The sequence below is a fragment of the Fringilla coelebs genome (genome assembly GCF_963513975.1).
Source record: "Fringilla coelebs genome assembly, chromosome: 4".
NCBI lineage: Eukaryota > Metazoa > Chordata > Aves > Passeriformes > Fringillidae > Fringilla > Fringilla coelebs.
The window spans coordinates 53,549,928-53,568,563 of record NC_140032.1 but is presented as its reverse complement, the minus strand read 5'-3'; the positions used below and the strand labels follow the sequence as shown (position 1 = coordinate 53,568,563).

General features: G+C 40.2%; 1 protein-coding gene across 2 annotated transcripts in view; it reads right to left on the bottom strand.

Moving 5' to 3' along the window:
* Positions 1-18,636, bottom strand: part of SNCA (synuclein alpha) — a 63,104-nt gene that overhangs the window by 35,256 nt on the left and 9,212 nt on the right. For both annotated transcript variants that reach the window (XM_084204724.1, XM_084204723.1), the window contains exon 4: positions 13,108-13,253. In XM_084204724.1, coding sequence (XP_084060850.1) covers positions 13,108-13,253 — 146 coding nt within the window. The remainder of the gene's footprint in view (positions 1-13,107; positions 13,254-18,636) is intronic.

Here is an 18,636-nt window from a genome sequence, read left to right as displayed (position 1 = left end):
CATTCCACGATTCTCTGGTGTACTGGTCTGATGAAACAGCTGGTCAAGCACTGTGCACCCGACAGAAACCAAAAGGATAGGGCTCCTCTATGGGTCACAAGAGTGCTTGTAGGACAGATGGACCTAAGGCCCAAATTTTAACATATTACAGAACTCATTGGACAGACTTTAACTCCCTGGAAGAGTTAGAAAGTACTCTGATTTTATTTTTAATAAACACAAAGCACATGGCTGTAGATTTTTCTTAAACCTAGTAATCTTAGAGATTTCCTTTCATCCTTCTTTCCTGCATACAAACTCATCCAAATTCAGGATTCTCAGAATCTGATAAGTTTCTTTCCCCTTGGGGCAATTAGTACCTAATTAGTACCTAATTAGGTGAGCTAGTGAGATGTCAGCATTCAGTCTAGAACACTCGGGTGGATGTGATTGTTTGCACACAGCTCAGGCATTGAAGGGAAGGACACGACATGATGGACTCTGTACAGATCCTTTCAGATAATTTGAAATTTTAGCTGAACCTATGCCCCTGTAAAACAACCACTCAAATGCTCTGCTTTTCCAAACTACAAATTTTAGCTAGGATAGATACTCAAAAGCAGTCAGCCCTTACAAAGCTCTGCTACAAGTAAGTTTCCTAGCATTTATCCAAGGGATCAACATTAGGACAGATGCAGAGCACTTATTAAAAAAAAAAAATCAAAAATGCAACTTATTCTTCCCAAGAGATTCACATCTGTTATCAATGTTCACCAAAAAGGCAAAACATTGGCTGAAATATTGAAGTTCCAGGGCAGCTCAACTTCCCAGCCGCTATTCTGCTGGCAAAAGCTGGGTATAAGACAAAGGTGGAATCCATTGCACATCCCGTATCACAGTTTCAGCCCTTCTTCTGTGTTTCCAGAAGCAGAAAGGTTTCTGGAGAGTGAGTGCCAGCATCCCATACCCCAAGGAAACGGGATCAGAGGTTGCCTCATGGCACTTGAATGCAAGGGGCATCAAGAACTACCTTCTCTCATATATGGCCACTCTTTTCTCCTCCCACTCATTCATTCCCTCATCATCAAATATCGCCTACCCAGTCTTCCCATTCTTCCTGAACCTAGCTCATCCCCACCATTGGCTCTGATTCCACAAACAGACTTTTGCTTACTAGGGGATGCAGAGAAAGGTTGGGTTTGCCATCTGTCCCCGTCAAATCAGTTACTGTTTTCTTAGGCCAACTTTAAATCCAAGATAAACAGAGAAAACTTGAAGCAACTGAATGTCCTTAAGTCTCTGTGGAATGCATTTTTTAACCTGACACATTGACCAGCTATGGTCATCCATTTTATTTTGAGTACAACCAAGAGGTCTCCACATTCTCTTCATGCAGCCTGCATACTAGGATGAATTCCCAAGTCTGATTCTCCTTCAGGAGGCCTGCAAAGGCTTCCCTTCCCATTATGTACCACACAGACTCCAGAGGCAGAGAGCTGAGCTAAGGAACACAGAGGCTGGGAAAAGAAGAAAAAGCAAATCCACTACTACTCATCTTAAACGTAAGTCATCAAGATGTTTACAAACAGATTTCAAAGCAAGGTGTAAACTTTGCTTTCTAAAGTGGTTTCATTACTCCTCCCAGCCTCCCCTCTTTCTCAGTTTGGACAACAGCTGGCACGTACAGCAGTCCAACCAGCCGCATTATAAAGCGTACATCCGAAATGTAGCTCAGGGAAAAAATCCACAGAGACAGCTAAGACTTAAAAACTCCATCTCATAGATGGTGTGTAGGAGGTGGAAAGAGGCACTGCTAAATCTGCTACCTTTCCTGTGAATGATGAGTACACCACCCCTTCCAAAAATAGACCCCAGAGGAAACCTTATGCTGGTGACTGTGAAAAAGCAAGCTCACCACTCCGGCTCAGACACCAGGTCAGCTGTATGTGAACACATGCCCTCCTTCAAAGCTCCTGGAATAACTATTACTTAGGGTTTTTTTAAAAAGTACACACAAGGAATCTATTGAGAAGAATGCTGCTTAAAAAAAATGTACCCTCATTTCAAGAAGCTGTTTTATAAATTCCGTACTAACAAAAGGTGACAACTGTCATAAAGCTCCAATAAAAGCTTTCATCTTCCACCTGTGGGTCTGACAACCCTGCACCGCATTGTTATCACAACAGCCATCACTAATCCCACCTGCCTTCACCTTTTAAACTTTTGCTATGCAAATATATGCTCATAAAGCCTGTCTCTGTGCTGTGGACAAGAAGAGAGTGTAGCTGCTGAATGCATTGGTCCAGCATCATCAAACACAGCAAACGCACTTCAGAAAAAAATTTTACCACTGTAGAGATGAGGAGAAGGGAGGAAATCTTTCTTCCATCTGAAGATCTGTGCCAAGCCAGTGACTTCACTCTTGACCTGTTAGAATCATTTTCTCCAGAGAGGGAAATTAATTCAGCCTCCAGCTCTATTTGATCTCTGACCTTTCTCCACAAAACAATCTGCATACAGTGTGTCTGCACTCAATCAGTTCTATCTTGAGGGATTTGTAAGATGATCTGGCACATGCACAAAATTAAAAATGACCCAGCCATTAAAATTGATGCTATTAGAAATTTGAACAGAATCCTTTGTTCAGATCAACCATATGAAGTATTAGCTAAGTCAGACAGGGGTTAAACAAGCATCTCTGAATACAGTCCTTACAGGGCTAAGATATGCTGGTTGTTAAGTAATGAACTGAAGTGTTTGATGCCACCAGAGTAATATTATTTTTAATTGACATAAGTATATTCATTAGGCAAAGTATAAGTGTTTCATGCACACATTATCATCTTTAAACTGCATTATGGATATAAATTCTACCAAACTGGCCAGCAACCGCATACACACTTGTAATTAAACCACACATTTCAATACCTTTAAAGTATTAACTTACTACAAATTATTGGCTTAGTAATTAAAAACACTTCAAATTAGAAGCAATCAGAAGCTCACAGTGAGCTCTCAACACCAGAGATGCTAACAGGTTTTACTTCTTCCTGAAGGCTCACACAAAAATCAAAGGAACCTGCAAGTCTTAAAAGAGCACTGCAACACAGCTCAATTGCCCTTGTCATTTCCTTTCCCAAGCACATTTTGCATTACAAGCTGCTTGTTTCAACCACTGCTTCTTGCCTTCTTCATCTTGAATGGACATTCCCTGTTAGAAATACTGTCTCTATGGATAAGTAGAGATTTCTTGTGAGTCACACACAACCTGACACCTTAACTGAATTGTTCACACTACTCCAGGGCAACGCATGTTCATTCAGACCACAGTGAACCCTTTGGGCCTTAAAACCATCACAGGGAATTAGTAAGGAAAAAAAAAAAAAACACATTCACATATCTTTCTTACATATAGGAGCCCATGAAGAAACACATACATTACACAATTAAAAGGTACAGCAGAGGTCAGCCAAAGAAGCCCAGAGCCTTTGCTTCATCCCACAGCCCCTGAGAAGAAATATGCATGGCTGACATAATACTGGCAGGGTATCAGCTGCTCTAGGTGATGCCCCTTCTACACAGGATGGAGTGGGAGGTGGGACAGAGAGATTAGGCTGCTTCAAAGCACAAATACTGTTTTATGTGCTTCTGAAGGAAAGGCAATTAGAGACAGCTCCTCTTTCTGTTCATGGCTAACCCACCAAGCAGCATAAAAGTAGTTCTATACTGGCTGCATCTCCTCATTTTGAGCTTGATTTTGACTTTTCTGACCCAAGTCTGGCAAACCTCCAAGGCATGTGCTAATAAAGCAAAAGGAAATACATCTGAAAGCTAACACCAAAAGCTTGGAGGGCAATCAATATGTCCAATACACTTCAGAATCAGGCTTTCTGCCTGCTTCAGTCTTGCAAAAAGCATATTTTTTTGAAGGACAGCTTTAGCAGTTTACACCTCCAGTTTCCTCATAGGGAATATTTTGCATTAGATAAGCCACTGGCAAAAAAAGATGTTTCCAATCTAAATGTTCAGATACATTTCTGAGACATTCAATGTAGCTTTGTCCAGTAACAAATTCCAGTGTCCAGCTATATCGGGGAAACTTTTGAAACACTCTGAGACAAGTGCTTAAAAACTGAAAAGTTATTTGCAATCATGCTTATCCAGGCCACTTAACTTCCTCTAGCAAACAAATTAACACAGCTGAAAGCAGCTAGGAGCCAGAGTTTAATGACAGTTTACTGCAGAAAAGATGGATCATCTCTTCTCTTTCATTATGTCCTAGCAGCTTCAAAAAAGTCCCAGACATCTGCAAGCTCTGTCCAAGCTTTTATCAATTACTCCACAGATTATTTAAGAAGTTCTACCAGTGCTTAAAATAGTCCTGACAAGGGTGTAGATCATATTACACCAATATTTGCTAATCATCACCAGTACTCTGACGATAAGCTTCCTTCTGATAGTAACAGCAGCCCTGGCAGTAATTAGGTAGTCCCAATAAAGCATCCCACCTTACTTCTTTCATCCTCCCTCTCCCTCTTTAACCTACAGGATTTCTCCAGGAGGGAGATGACATTGGATTGACATTCTGAAAATACAGATTCATCTCTGTCTCCACAGAGAGGTATTTACTCCACATTTCAGTTCTTGAAGTTTATACAACCCTCATCATCACATCAATCCAAGACCCCAATTTGCTACTCGTGTCTATTAAACATCCCGCTGCAGCGCTTTACTGAACAGACTGCCAGACATAAACACACATTGCAGTGCTTTGCCAAAATGTCATTTCAGCACCATAAAATTTCACTGCTAGCTAAAAAAACCTGCCAGCTGCAGTCCTTGGCTTTTACAACATTAGCAACCAGCCACCATCAGAAATCCTCTGGAGACAATGACTTCCAGAGAGGCACAGAATGAGTCAGATTTAAGCTTCTTACCTTCCAAGGCTTACACACTCCTCCTTGGCCAGCAAGGAAAGGAGCACTGAAACATGGCAGAAGATGCTAAGGAGACAGCTTTAAGCTTGTAAAACCCTTACCCTAAGTTGCCACTTTACAATTTGCCCAGCTATCATGGGTTACATGAAACTATTTCCCATCTGAAATTGCTGAATCTTTCACACAAAGTGGGCAAGAACAGGAAGAGTTGGCATGAACATATATCATCCCCAAATAAACTCAGAAGTATTCCTCTCACCAAGTAGCACCTTCCTGAGTATTTAGCACAGATTGGCAACTATTTAGAACAGGGAAAAAAAAATAAATCTGTGAGTACTGCATGAAATCCCATAGATGGCTACATAGCAAAAACTGGGATACTACGAAATGGAACTGGTTCCATAGCTAGCCTGAGAGAATTCCATAAGGCAATGGCCATAGCTACACAGGGGAGATCAACACAGAAGCCTGTAATATGCTGTGGGGGCTTATTAGGGAAGTTACATGGAAACAGAGGCTAGGGGAGGTGGAAGAGAGACCAGAGTAAAGAAGAAGGAAGGAACAGAGCAGATTGCAGACAAGCAAATCCTTATAAAAAATGCAAAAGAAAGACTCCGGGTAAAGGATGGGCAATGTATTTTGCTTCTCTCTCATAAGTTGAAGAAAAAGAAATTAAAAACGGTGTTCTATTTGTAGATTTTGCAAATGTTATATCATTAGCATGACATGAACAAATCCTAGGGGAGAACCTGTTTGCCCTTCTATCAGCTGGCAAACAATTCTTCTTGGAGACCAAGGGAGATAGGCATACTCAGATTAAGATGGGGGTACTTAATCTCTCCACAGTCAAAGATAAATCTGAGGTTAAGCAATTGCTAGAAAACAAAGAACAATATGATGCCACCCAAAAGCTCCTTAACTCAATCTCTCAACAGATAATTAGGAATATATTATGGTCAGAAGCAGTGAAGGCAGCAGATAGACCCTGAATATCAGCCTGCACTAAAATGTTCTCACAGCATGGAAGCCATTAGGAAACCAGGAAAACTCCAAGACCTTTATATTGCACTGACATTTGCTCCTGAATTAATGAGGAGCAATAACCTCCAGGATATTTTGATAACACCTTATTAGTTTTCTTTCCTCAAGTTCTGCTTAAGTCACAGATATGGAAATGCTTTGACAGAGAGAACATGGCTTTCCTTCAAATGCTATTTTGCCCTCTGAGAAAAAACACTGGCAACATGCCCCACAGTAGGAAAAGTATTTTCTCTGCCAACCAGAGAGGTCAAGCATAAGTTGATATTCAAAGTTCTACCAGCACTTCAAAAACCTCTTCAACAAACACAAAAACTCCAGCACTTCTATCTACAGTCACCCATCTTCCACCTTCTGCTTTTTCCCTGCTAAGTAGCACATTCATTTCCATATTACCCAGCCTAATTTTAAATATTTCAAACAAAGGTGTTAAAAGTGACATAAAATTCATCTACTTACATCCAGAAGTGCTACCAGAATGGGCACATACCTGCTTAGGAGGAAGAGACAGATAAGAAAAAGCTTATAAAGAAAAAGAAAGAATGGTTTTCTTCTGCCTATCTCCTTGCTGGCTTTGTGACTTCTGTACCCTTCCTATTAATCAGCGTATTTTCTGTGGGCATCATTAGCACATTTCATCAAATAAGATTTCCTGTAAACATTGGAGTCTGCTTCACACACCCCACACTCTTCTTTACTGTGCCATTAGGCAGTATCAACATATACTAAGCCACATATGGGAGGCTTGCTCATGTGGAAACAACAAGAGAAAACAGATCTGCACTAATGAAACTGCACTGAGTAGCCTCAACTGCAGCTGTAATGTACTTCCAAAATAAATTCAAACCACTAAATCAAAGCCACTTGCATTCCAACACTCACAATTCATACTGGATTGCAACACAATTTCACAGGTCTACTGACATTCATACCTCTGTACCACCTAGATGAGTCATGAGCTTTGCCATCAGAAAAATACATGTGCTGTCATGAGGAGGAGATTGGACTGTGTACACAAAGCAGATCTGAAGCTTTAATATCACCTGCCTATGGGTGCCTTATGATTCATAACAAATTAGAGTTTGCTGTTTCTAGGATATGCATTAGCTTTATAGAATGAATTTCTTACAGATATTTTAACACAACACACCATCATTAATTCTGAGAGCAGAAAGAAAAGCTCTACCAAAATAAATCAGCCCAGCTCTGCCACAACCAAAGAGTTATGTCAGCTCACTGACAGTTCCACTTCCTTCAAGAACTTAAAGAAACAGCTAACAAAGGCTTTCTCTTAAGAGGGTCCTCTGTGAATCAGCTCCTGAGCAGTGTGGATCCCCTAATGGGAAATCTATCCCTGATTCTTCCACTCTCAATCAATCTACAGACATAAAAAAAGGAGACACTGCTAACAGCTGCTAAATATCCTCTTAGTTTTGCAGCAGCCACTCATACATTATGCATAGATCAAGAATAAAATGATGAGGGAAAAAGAAAACTTATCCTGGACTTTATGCTCTGCACATGATTCAAATAGAAATCTGAGGGCAAGTGTTGTTTGACTGATGTTCAGCTGTGACTATCTGAACAGGTCTTCTCCTAATAAATCACTTCAACCCCTTTGGTTTCCTTGAGGAAGACTGACTATGTGCTAGTTATCCCACCAGAAAGCATCCTATGCAAGCTTGCAGGGCCAGGTTGATGGGGCATTGAGCAACCTCAATAGTGGAAGGTGTCCCTGCTTGTGGCAGGGGGTTTGGAGCTAGATGATCTTTAACGCCCCTTCCAACCCAAATACCCAAATAATTTTATGCTTCCAAACCACTGCTGCAAATGCTCCCACACACCAGGCAGGAGTGTCACAGCAGGACAAAGGTGAGGCCCACCCTGAACAACCAGAAATGCCATCTCTCCACATGGCACAAGACCAAGGGGCACTGCTCGCCTCAGGCACAAAGGGTCAGAGCTATGACTGCGTGCAGGCCCACTAACAAACCAGGTTATTTAATAGATTTAATCAAACTCATCCATTCTCCACTGGGACTTTTGTTAGAGCAATAAAGGGTAAGAAGTAGTTGAGGAGGGCAATTAGATGCTGTACCCATAAAGCCTGCCTGCTCTACAGTCCCTATAGAAACTCCAGAAGTTAATTGGTGAAGGCTATTTCTGCATTTGGTAGATGAAAATCTTACTGAAGTTTCCTCACTTAAATCAAGGCTTGATGTGTTGCCCATACTAAATGCTCTGGGAGATCTGCTTGCTCCAACTAAAGAACAACAGTTTCAGTCTCATGCATCTTGCACGTACCATCCTGCTTTTCATTGGGGTCTGTTTGCCTTTTGGGACACATCTAGCAAATAGCAAAAAATGGAATGCAAAGGTGAAAAAAACTCCCTAATTCCCTTTCTGAAAAAGGGAATTGGACATCTCTGCTCCATAGCTTTTCCTTTGTGTTTTTAGCAAAGCTTTTCAAAATTACTTGACTAACCTACAGGCTGGAAAGGTGGGGAATGGTGATCCTTCAATAAGCCAAGCATCCTCTACAATATACTGAACATTAAGGTGGTCAGAGAACCAGGAGATCTTCATATTCTATCAAAATACACAGTTCCCCCTACACCCAAATTCTGCAATGATCAGACCTACTTCTAGAATTTCATTTACAACAAAAAAGTACATTAAAATTAATTTTAAAATTTTCAGGAATTTTCCATGTGGCATGTCAGTATTATGGCACTGTAGCAAAAAAAATATGCTAAACAGATCTCAAAAAGATAAAAAGAGATAAAACAAGAAAATGCCTGTTGAAGCTTTTCAATTACCAAGATAGACATTTTTATCCCATGCAGGTAACAAGGAAAGCATTAAATCAGTGTGGAGGAGTTTAATGTTGGTATTCAAACTTTGGAAACTGATATCCAAGATAATTTAAGTGGAAGTCAAATGTCATCCCTAAGTCACTTCTGCCTAAGACTGCTACAGAAGAGTTCCTAAACTGATCTCTGCTTTTAAAAGCCAAGTGCGAAATCTCAGGATTTTATATTCAGCTTTTTTGGTTTTTTTAAACTACAGATGGCAATCAAAACTTCTTTGGGAACACACAGGAATCTCAGTTTGCAACAAGACAAATCAGATATCTTTGAAAGAAGTGGTATTGCTTACGTTCAAGAAATTGATGCTTAATAAAGCAGAAAAGTATCCTTCCTTCCGCCACTGAAAGGCAAATTCTCAGAGACACTCACATGGTTTGCATTCCTTCCACAAGTAAGGTTTCCCAAATGAACAAGTAACAGATGACTGGAGTACACTGTGATGCTTGGTGTCTTAATCAAAACTGAGTTGCTCTCACCAAAATTAAGTTTCATCATGTCTTTAGTCTCAGCAATGCACCATGTCTCATGGAGCTTCTCTGTAAGAAGGGTCAAAAAGGCTTCTACAAATTTTTATATTTGATTATGGTGATTCCCCAAAGTGGATTCATTCACCCTGTCTCTGAACAAAGGATAATGTTTGTGGAAAATTTTGGGGGTTCACAAGATTAGCTGTTCTAGAAATGGAAGTAGTAAGACATGAAATATTCTCAATCTGTGGGTTCCACTGCACTGAATGTTTATGCTATGACACTGCTTGAATTCTAAGGAGTGCCAGGAAAGGCAGGGGGTGGGAAGGGAAGATACAGCTAACTTGCCATTGCTTTTACTCTTTATTTTCATATTAAAGGCAATGAGCAAGAGCTCCTGATTAATTTCCATTTTCTATAGATGAAAACACCTAATGCCTAAATTGTCAGTCCTGACACAGACTTTTCCTCTGAAAGCTTCATAATTAAACCAATGAGTTGCATTACCTCCCCAGGACGCATATTGCCTACCTACTTGTGATCTGCTACTGTAGCTTTGTGTTTTCAGAGCTCTTTATTGCAAATGTGTTAAATTAAGAGACACTATATAAAAAAAAAGGATTTAGCACACAGAGATACCAAACGTGATCCATACAGAACCCGAAAATCTTAGGGACAAGACCTTGTTCTTCTGTTTACTTTAGCAGAATTGACAGCACATGAAATCCATATGACTATAGCACCATAGGGTACTCAAAGAACCTTGGCATTTCAGTTTGACTGGGAATTATGGTGCCAGAAGAATAAAAATAAAATTACTCATAAAATTAATCATAGGAGTCGGCAACAGTTTATTCTTGAGAGGCCAGAGAACAAAATGACATGGATTCAGTGAGGTTAAGAACTTCAATTGGTTAATTAACTATCTGAAAACAAACTTTGTAATCCATATTTTGTTTTCAAAATATTATACACTAGACACTCAGTTGCTGGTACACACCCCCCATTCCCCCCCCTTTGTATCCATACATTCAGTCTGACTTGCAAAGAGAACATTCATGTTCATCCCTGCATTAAATGCAACTATCAGTAATTTTTACTTTCTAAAAAACTCCTTTAGAAGACCCACAGAACACAGAACTAAAACTCACACAGGCACACAATAAATGTTCTGCCATTCAGTAAAACACTGCTTGCAGTACATTAGCCCTTTTATAATTAATTTGAGCCTACTAACCACCACTGCCCTGGCTGGGCTGTGTTTAGCAGTGAGCTCCTGCCAAAGCAGAAATCCCCCAGGCAGCCTCAGATGGGCACTCTCAAGTCATCCCTGTCTGTCACTGTCTCAGCTGTCACTCCACACTGCCTGCTCACACCAGCTGCAGGGCAGGTGGGTGACACTGGGGGGTCACAGCAGCCCTCCAGCCTGGCCTCACTTGGCTGCTTAAGCTTGTGCTTCATGCTCCAAAGCACGCCAGTCTTTAAGGCTGCACTAGGCCAGCTGGGAGAAATTTCTTAAGAAAGAGTTTTACCAAGAATTTGCTACTTATTTCCTCTGCATAAGTATCATTGTATCCACAGGTATTAGAAAAAAAAAAAATAGTGCTTTTAATTAGTTGAAAGTCAAAACCAGACTTGCATCATGGCACAAGAAAAATGCCAGTCACCATGCAAGACTGCAGGTTTGCCCACAGGCAAGCAGCCCTAACACACATAACCTTACAGAGAGGGATAAATGACACAAAGTTACATTGATACTTTGAATGCCTAGTTGGCGCCATCTGTTTTCTCAGAAAGACTCACCCTGCTTCCTTCGAGGTCCCACTGCTACTCTGGATGCCCATACCTGCCCTACCAACCTGTCAGACTACCTGGAAAATCCAAGCAAAATAGATCTCATGCACCTCTGAGCTGCAAAGGAGTGCAAATCCACCAGGTTTTAAAATAACTACACGTTACTCAGTGTTGATATTAACATTTTCTAAATGGCCACTCATCCCTTGCAGAACCAGTAAAAGACAGAGGTGAAAGGCAGTCCAGGAGGAGCCACAGATACTCATCAGCTACATGGCCATACTGAATAGATGACTGAGAACCTCAGTCTAAAAATATCAGAATGAAGCCTCAAATGAATGATTTTACATATCTACAGAACAAAACACCAGTTCAAAATAATGTTGCTATTAATAGAAATAATATGCATGTACATTATGGATGTTCTTTGATTTCACAGATGTGATTTTATTCTGTTACAGCCATCACGACTTATATTTAAGCTTTACAATACCAGAGAAGAGATTTAAATGAAAGTCAGCAGACATTTGCTTTATACTTTATAATTACAGGGATCTCTCCCTATGGAGAGAGATAAAAAAGGCATTAGTTATGGTCAGTACTAAAGGGAGTAATTGTGCATTACAGCAATGATGATCCTTATTACACTGAGTTTCAAGAGCTGTGAACAGAAAAGAATATTCTCAGCATAAAACTACGCAAGAGCTTCAGCAGAAATGAAGAGCAGAGACCATTGTGACCATGCCATATTCACGTATCCCCTGGCAGGTCATTACATTCTCCATTTTGCAGATCTTCCCACACAGCTTTTACAAAGATCCATGACCACATCAAAAGCACCATGTTACTTATAGCTGAAAAAAAAGAGGACTAAAAAAATCCCCCAGGAATATTGATTTGAAAGAGAATAGAACTGCTTGTGAGATGTTTCCCAGACAATCCACCACAGAGCAATGAATGCCTACCACAACGTAATAGCCCTTTCTGCTCCCCATAGTAAAGCACCAATAAGATTTGTCAGACAGACAGGATTGCACTTCAATAAGGATAAAAAACTCCAGTTTTTAAGGATTCCATTTTTTACAGCTCCTCTGGACACCAACTGCAAATAACATACACAATAGAACTTCATGCTCAATTCCATGACAGCCATATTCTTGTGTAAATATTAAACATTCTTCCTAATCCTATTTTTGTCTAACTCTTAAATGTTCATAGAAAAAAAAAAAAAAAACAGCACAGAAGGAGGCATTTGTCTCTCCTGAGTTATTTCTGTCTATTTAAAAAAACCACTCCACACATTTTGGAAAGCATTGTTCCTGCCAGCTGGGGTCACTTTGCACCTAGTGTCAGTGGAAGAATATTAACTACAGTGCATGAATAAAAATACCTACAGTATTTTGTAGGATGACCTAGAGCAAAGTTGATTTGCATAACTGAGGCTATTTAGAGACTATTTAGAGGCATTTTTTGAGATAGTGGTACTGTATTAATGGAAGACAGTGACTCTGCAGATAGTACTTGACTTTAGATGCAATGTGTCTAACCAGTCAGTGGATTGGTACACAAACCCTCCTCTCTACAACTAGAGAGGATACAATTTGTGCTGTTAAACCTGAGATTTGCTGTTTGACCTTCCAGCACAAGCAGATTGCTTTTCAATCCCAAATTACTGGGAAAACCAGTTAAATTCCACAAAACTAAACAGCTATCCTACAGCAGCTGGTCTCCACTAGAGGCTCCCGAGTTCAGAACCACCACCAGATCACACTTTAAACCATGACCCAAATTAACTAAAACACTTCAGATTAGTAAAGTTCCATGCCTAATCCTACTCAAGTTCCCAGATCCTGCAAGTCACTCAAAATACAAGCTATAAACAGCAGACATCTTTGCTGTTTGTTCGGCACAACACTATCCTGTATTCATACAGCTGAGAGACAGAAAACACTCCATCTGCCTCTCGGTTCATGAGCCCCTAACTGCTCACTTCTTCACCTGGAAAAGACTAAATAAACCTACCTGTTTGGCCAGCTGGTCCTTCTTCACCAAGCCAGTGGCTGCAGCGATGTTCCCCGCTCCTTCCACCGTCTTTTGCGCCACCGCCGTCACTCCTGTCACCACAGCTCCCCCAACATTGGACACCTGCTCTTTGGTCTTCTCAGCCACTGAGGAGAAGCAGAAGATGGAAAAACACATGATGCCTCTGGGAGCTCTAAGTTTTTCAGAGAATTTATCACTGACAGCCTGACATCATGAAAAGCCATAAGGCCATTACATTTTCTGTACCCCAAGTGGATCTTAAGAAATTAAACTATCCATCTGGTAACGCAGGAGCAGCAGAGGTAAAAATAAGCCTTAGCTGGGGCTCAATTTCTTTCATGTGAAAGATATCTGACATTTTCATTCATGTCTAACTGCACTTCAGGGAAGAAAAATCATTATTTAGGTGCTCTTATTATGTCCATCTCACTGTATAGTATATCCTAGTTCGGAAATGCATTCCAATTAGTCCACCAAACTGCATGATACAAGGCACAGAAGATGTGATTTTTTGCATTAGGCTCAAAGAACGTTGATTATTCCTTTTTTATTTTCTAAGATCTATTTCATCAAAAAACACATCTACCAACGCTCAACCAGAGCATTTCAAACAGAACCTTTTATCTGACCCCCTTGAGATTTTTGCCCCAATGCTGATACATAATATACTAATTTATAAAAAGACTGAATGTCAAAGCAAACTCGATTAATAGCTAACTTCCAAGCCCCAGGGAAACAACAACTCATTTAGCCTGCATATACATCAGCAGTTGCCATTCTACCTCTCAGAATACCACTGGGGTTTTTCTGCTCATTCATCCCCAAGGGCTCTTTCTGACAGCAGCTTGAACTTCAGTGAAACTGCTCTAAGAAGAGATGGAATGACTTCGTGCCTTCAAGTTACACACCCAGATTTTGAGCAAAACACACATGTACTCCTCTAAACAAAGGAATGCTTTTCAAAAACATCTATCATATATCTTTGCCATTCTAAGTAATCCTATACTTGACTTCGGGCTCAATCCCATCTGATCCATAAAATGTATTCATAGCTTTATCTGCATCCTTTATGAGCACAGGACAAATTCTGCTTCAAAGTTAGGCCACCATTTCTGAGGTTTTTTTGGGAAGCACATATAAACATTAGACTTTCTGTGGATAAATTACATTTCTTTAATTCCTTACATAAAGGGCATCAGTCGTCCATATCACAGGGTAGGCAGCATGCATTACTAGGATTGATAAATAGCGAAAACTAGGAAAAAAGCTAGAAAGCCAAACATGACTAATATGAAATTTTTATTAAAGACCCAAATTATAAATATCATCTGACTGAAAATGGAGGCAGATAACTTAATGCTAATTCTAGCTAATTTAAAGGGAAAAACTAGTAACTAATTAAGTATTATCTCTTATTACCAGGAGATTTCATTATAGAGTAGAACAGACTACACACTGTCTGAAATTAGAAACAGAAAATGTCTGTTTCAAATATCTCCCTCACTATACATGTTAATAACCTAAAAGTTCATGAAAAATTTCCTTGTATACATCCACTACTGTATTGCCATGCTTTTTTCAGAGAGGGGGATGGAAAGATAATCAAAAGTGGGTTTTGCTGAAAAGCAAATGTTGCCCTCAGGGAAGGTTTGACTTAATGCTAGCAAGTGCAAAAACACATCTGTTAAGACGCCCCATTTGATTATTACCAGCTTCAGACAACAAAAAGCTTTGTATTTTATGCATGAAATTTATAGAGGAAGCTTTCCACTAGTTCTTGCAAGCATATATCTTCAGATGTGTGTCCTCATAGCATGCTATATCGTGCAAAGCCTAGTGAGACCTGATTGCGCTTGGAGTCTTTCAGAAAGAAATTGGGTAATGTTAGGAACCTTATTCATGTTGATCCAAAGGGCAAAAAGAATTCTAAAAAAAAAAAATAAAGTAGCATCTCATAAAAGTAGATTCAAAATCCAATTTTCCAATAAATATTTAAATTTTAAAAATTAAGAGAAGATATGTTTTGGGTACATTTCAGTACTGCCTTTTATTTTTTCTCTGTCTCATTCATTTTCTGGGAGAGATCCTGGGGTGCAGCCAAAGCAGCATAACCAGCAAGTCAAGGGAGGGGGTTCTGCCCCTCTGCTCTGCTGAGACCCCACCTCCAGGGCTGCATCAGCTCTGGGGTCCCAGCACAGGACAGACCTGGGCCTGATGGAATGTGTCGCTGTAGGACACGAAAGAACGCACACACGCACCGCTCTCCAGGTGAGAAGGAAAAGAGGGCGTTTATTCTCTGACTCCATAATTTATAGTTTTACAAAGGTGACAGTGGATTGGAGGGTGACAGTGCCACCTCTCCACAGACACTGGCTTAACCAACAGTCCATCAACAGTGTCCGTTTCCACAAGAATGTAAACTATAAGTTGTTTACAGAAAAGTGTGTGGGAAAGTTCTTTACAAAAATGTCAATATCAGAAGGCCTTTCTAGAAATCTCAAAAACCCAGGGTGACAGGAATGAGTCCAGGGGACACCACCAAGATGATCAGAGGGATGGAGTGCCCCTCCTATGAAGACAGACAGAGCTGTTGAGATCCTAATTGTGGCCTTCCAGTACCTAAAACCCCACAAGAAAGGTGGAGAGGATCCTGTGATCATGTTGGGACAGGGCAGGAGTAGATTACTTCAAACTAAATAGGATAGGTTTAGACATGGAGGTAATTCTTTACTGTGAAGGTGGTGAGGCACTGAACAGGTTGTCCAGAGAAGCTGTGGATGTCCCATCCCTGGAAGTGCTCAAGGCCAGGGGGCCATGAGCAACCTGGTCTAGCAGAAGGCATTTCTGTCCATGTAAGGGGATTAGAATCAGATAACCTTTAAGGTCTTTTCCAAACCAAACCATTGGGTTTGATTCTATAATTCAGGATCCTTTCATTCTGTTAAATTTTTTTGTATGGAAATGACACACATTGTTTTGAAAACTTCCCTTCCCAAAAAATGTTGAATGGCAGAACACACAAAGTACAGATTCAGTAAGCATGATGCTGACAAGGGCTCAGTCGGCTTTGAGCAGACTCATCCTTTCTGATACAATGATAAAGCACGGTTGTACTGTGCTGATGGTCTCAGGCTCTATTAGTTTCATTATCTCAAGCTCTTGAAGCACCTTCACTTCAAAATATGAAGAAACAGAGTGGACCTGAGTGCTCTGTGGATGGTGCAGTATAAACCACCTGATTCTCAATGCCATTATTACACCCACATTTCTTACACTATGTTGTCATGGCAGGTACAACCACCTACCATGAGCAACTACCCAGTGGCTGCTGTTCCCACCAGTACAGGATTTTGGGAAGGCACTGTCTCAAGCACATTATCCTAGGAAAGGCCTAGAACACACAAACTCAAATGAAAAAGGAAAGAATCAGGCCACTAACACTGTTACTGGCACAACAATAAGATACAGATAAAAGTAGTAACAAAAGCAATGTACTTAAGACTGCTTCTATTTCAGACAGCCATGGTTTAACCCCAGCTGGCAACTAAGCACCACACAGCTGCTCATTCCCTTCTTCTCCCAGCAGGATGGGGAGGAAGAGAATTGGAAGGGTAAAAGTAAGAAAATACAAGGGATAAGTATGGTTCAATTGAAATAAAATAATAATAACAATAATAAAAATTACACAGGTGATGCAAATTCAAACAATTGCTCATCACCAACCAACTGATGCCCAGACAGGTGACCCCCACCAACCTTCCCTATAGTTTGACTGCTCAGTATGATGCCATATGGTGTGGGATATCCTTCTGGTCAATTGGAGTCAGCTGTCCTGGCCATGTCTTCCCCTGATTCCTCGTGAATCCCCAGCCTTCTCACTGGTGGGGTGGGGTGAGAAGCAGGAAATGCTGTGATGTGTAAGCCCTTCCCAGCAGTAACTACAACATCCCTATGTTATCAACACTGGTTCCAGCACAAATCCCAAACAGCTCCATTCCAGGTACTATGAGCAAAATTACCTCCATCCCAGCCAAAAACAGCACACAGAATCAGCATAAGAAAGCTGACACAGGAGTTACCATGGAAGATCTCTCACACACTGCTTCAGAAATCAGAGCCATGAAGATAAATTGAGCAAATGATATAAATAGCACAGTTTGGCAAAAGCAATCATAGTAAGGAGAGAATCTTCTTTTCTGTCTCTAAGGAATAACTAAACATCAACATCATTACCAGAGTGACTCTGATAATGAGATCCAGCCTGGTGACCCTAGAGCTCTGAAAACCACGCAACAGGAGAAGAAAAACCAAAATAAGTTTCCAGTCTCATTTATTTTATTGCTTACACTAAGTAGTAATGGGGAAAGCAGTAAGTGTGCACAAACAAATCAGTTCAGAATGCAGGGGGTTGATTCCAACTTAGTAAATTTATCTGAATACCAGGCTGCTTAATGATCTTAAGCCATTAAGTCTTTGTAAAATTGGTATTTGCTTTGCATCACAGTGTCAAGACCCCGAGGAAATCAGCTTCTGCAGAGCTTTGCTGTGCTATGGCCTGATTACTTTTATCTATGCAGAAACTGTCCATTCCATTAAATGACACTGGGACAGTGTACAATGACCACACCAAGGGTGAGTTTAATTTCTAATACTGACTATAGCACTGTGCAAAATGTATTAGCATTGAAGTTGTCTCTGCACCACTTATTACAGACAACTGGGTAGATACAGTACCAATGTAAAACCTCTGGAGCAATTCAAAATAACAACTAGTTACATTCAACCTTGAACAATAAAAGTAGATTCAAACCACAGAATTTCCCTGAATTGATGAACTTACTGTTATTGTACCAAATATACTTTGAGTATGTATTTCAAACAGTAAGTTTGTCTTAAGTACTTGAAGAGCTCATTTACAAAGATGCCATAAATATGGCATTCTTTATTTATGCAATTTTCTGTAAGATACCTGATGGAGTTAAAGAGCAGGAATACCAATGACTAAGAATGTTAAGAAGAACAAGAATGATCTTGAATAAATAAGGAATTAAGCAAAACACCTGACTATGGTTAACTACTATCAATATTGTGTCTTCACTCACATGACTGAGAACTAAGAGCTTTTTTGCCCTGACTTATTCACAAATAGTGCTTTATTTAGAGTATCTAGAGATGGACTGTAAATATTTCATCTTTGATACTGTTCATTTCTGGGAGATAGGTAAGATGGGTGAATTATGCATTTACAGTCAAAGGCCAAGAGACATTTCAATTATGAAGTCAGGTCTAAACACAGGACACACACCCCATAAAACCAAAAACCAAAACCAAAAACTTTCTCAGAAGTTCAGAGAAAGGGTGACCTGACAAATAACACCATATTCCAGTGACTCACTGCCTGGAACCCTCATTTCACAGTATCCTGATGTCAGAAAATCTGGTACAATCAGGTCACATTTAAAGCAAGTCCTGAGTCCAGTAATTCTGGGTTTGAAAATGAACTGACTG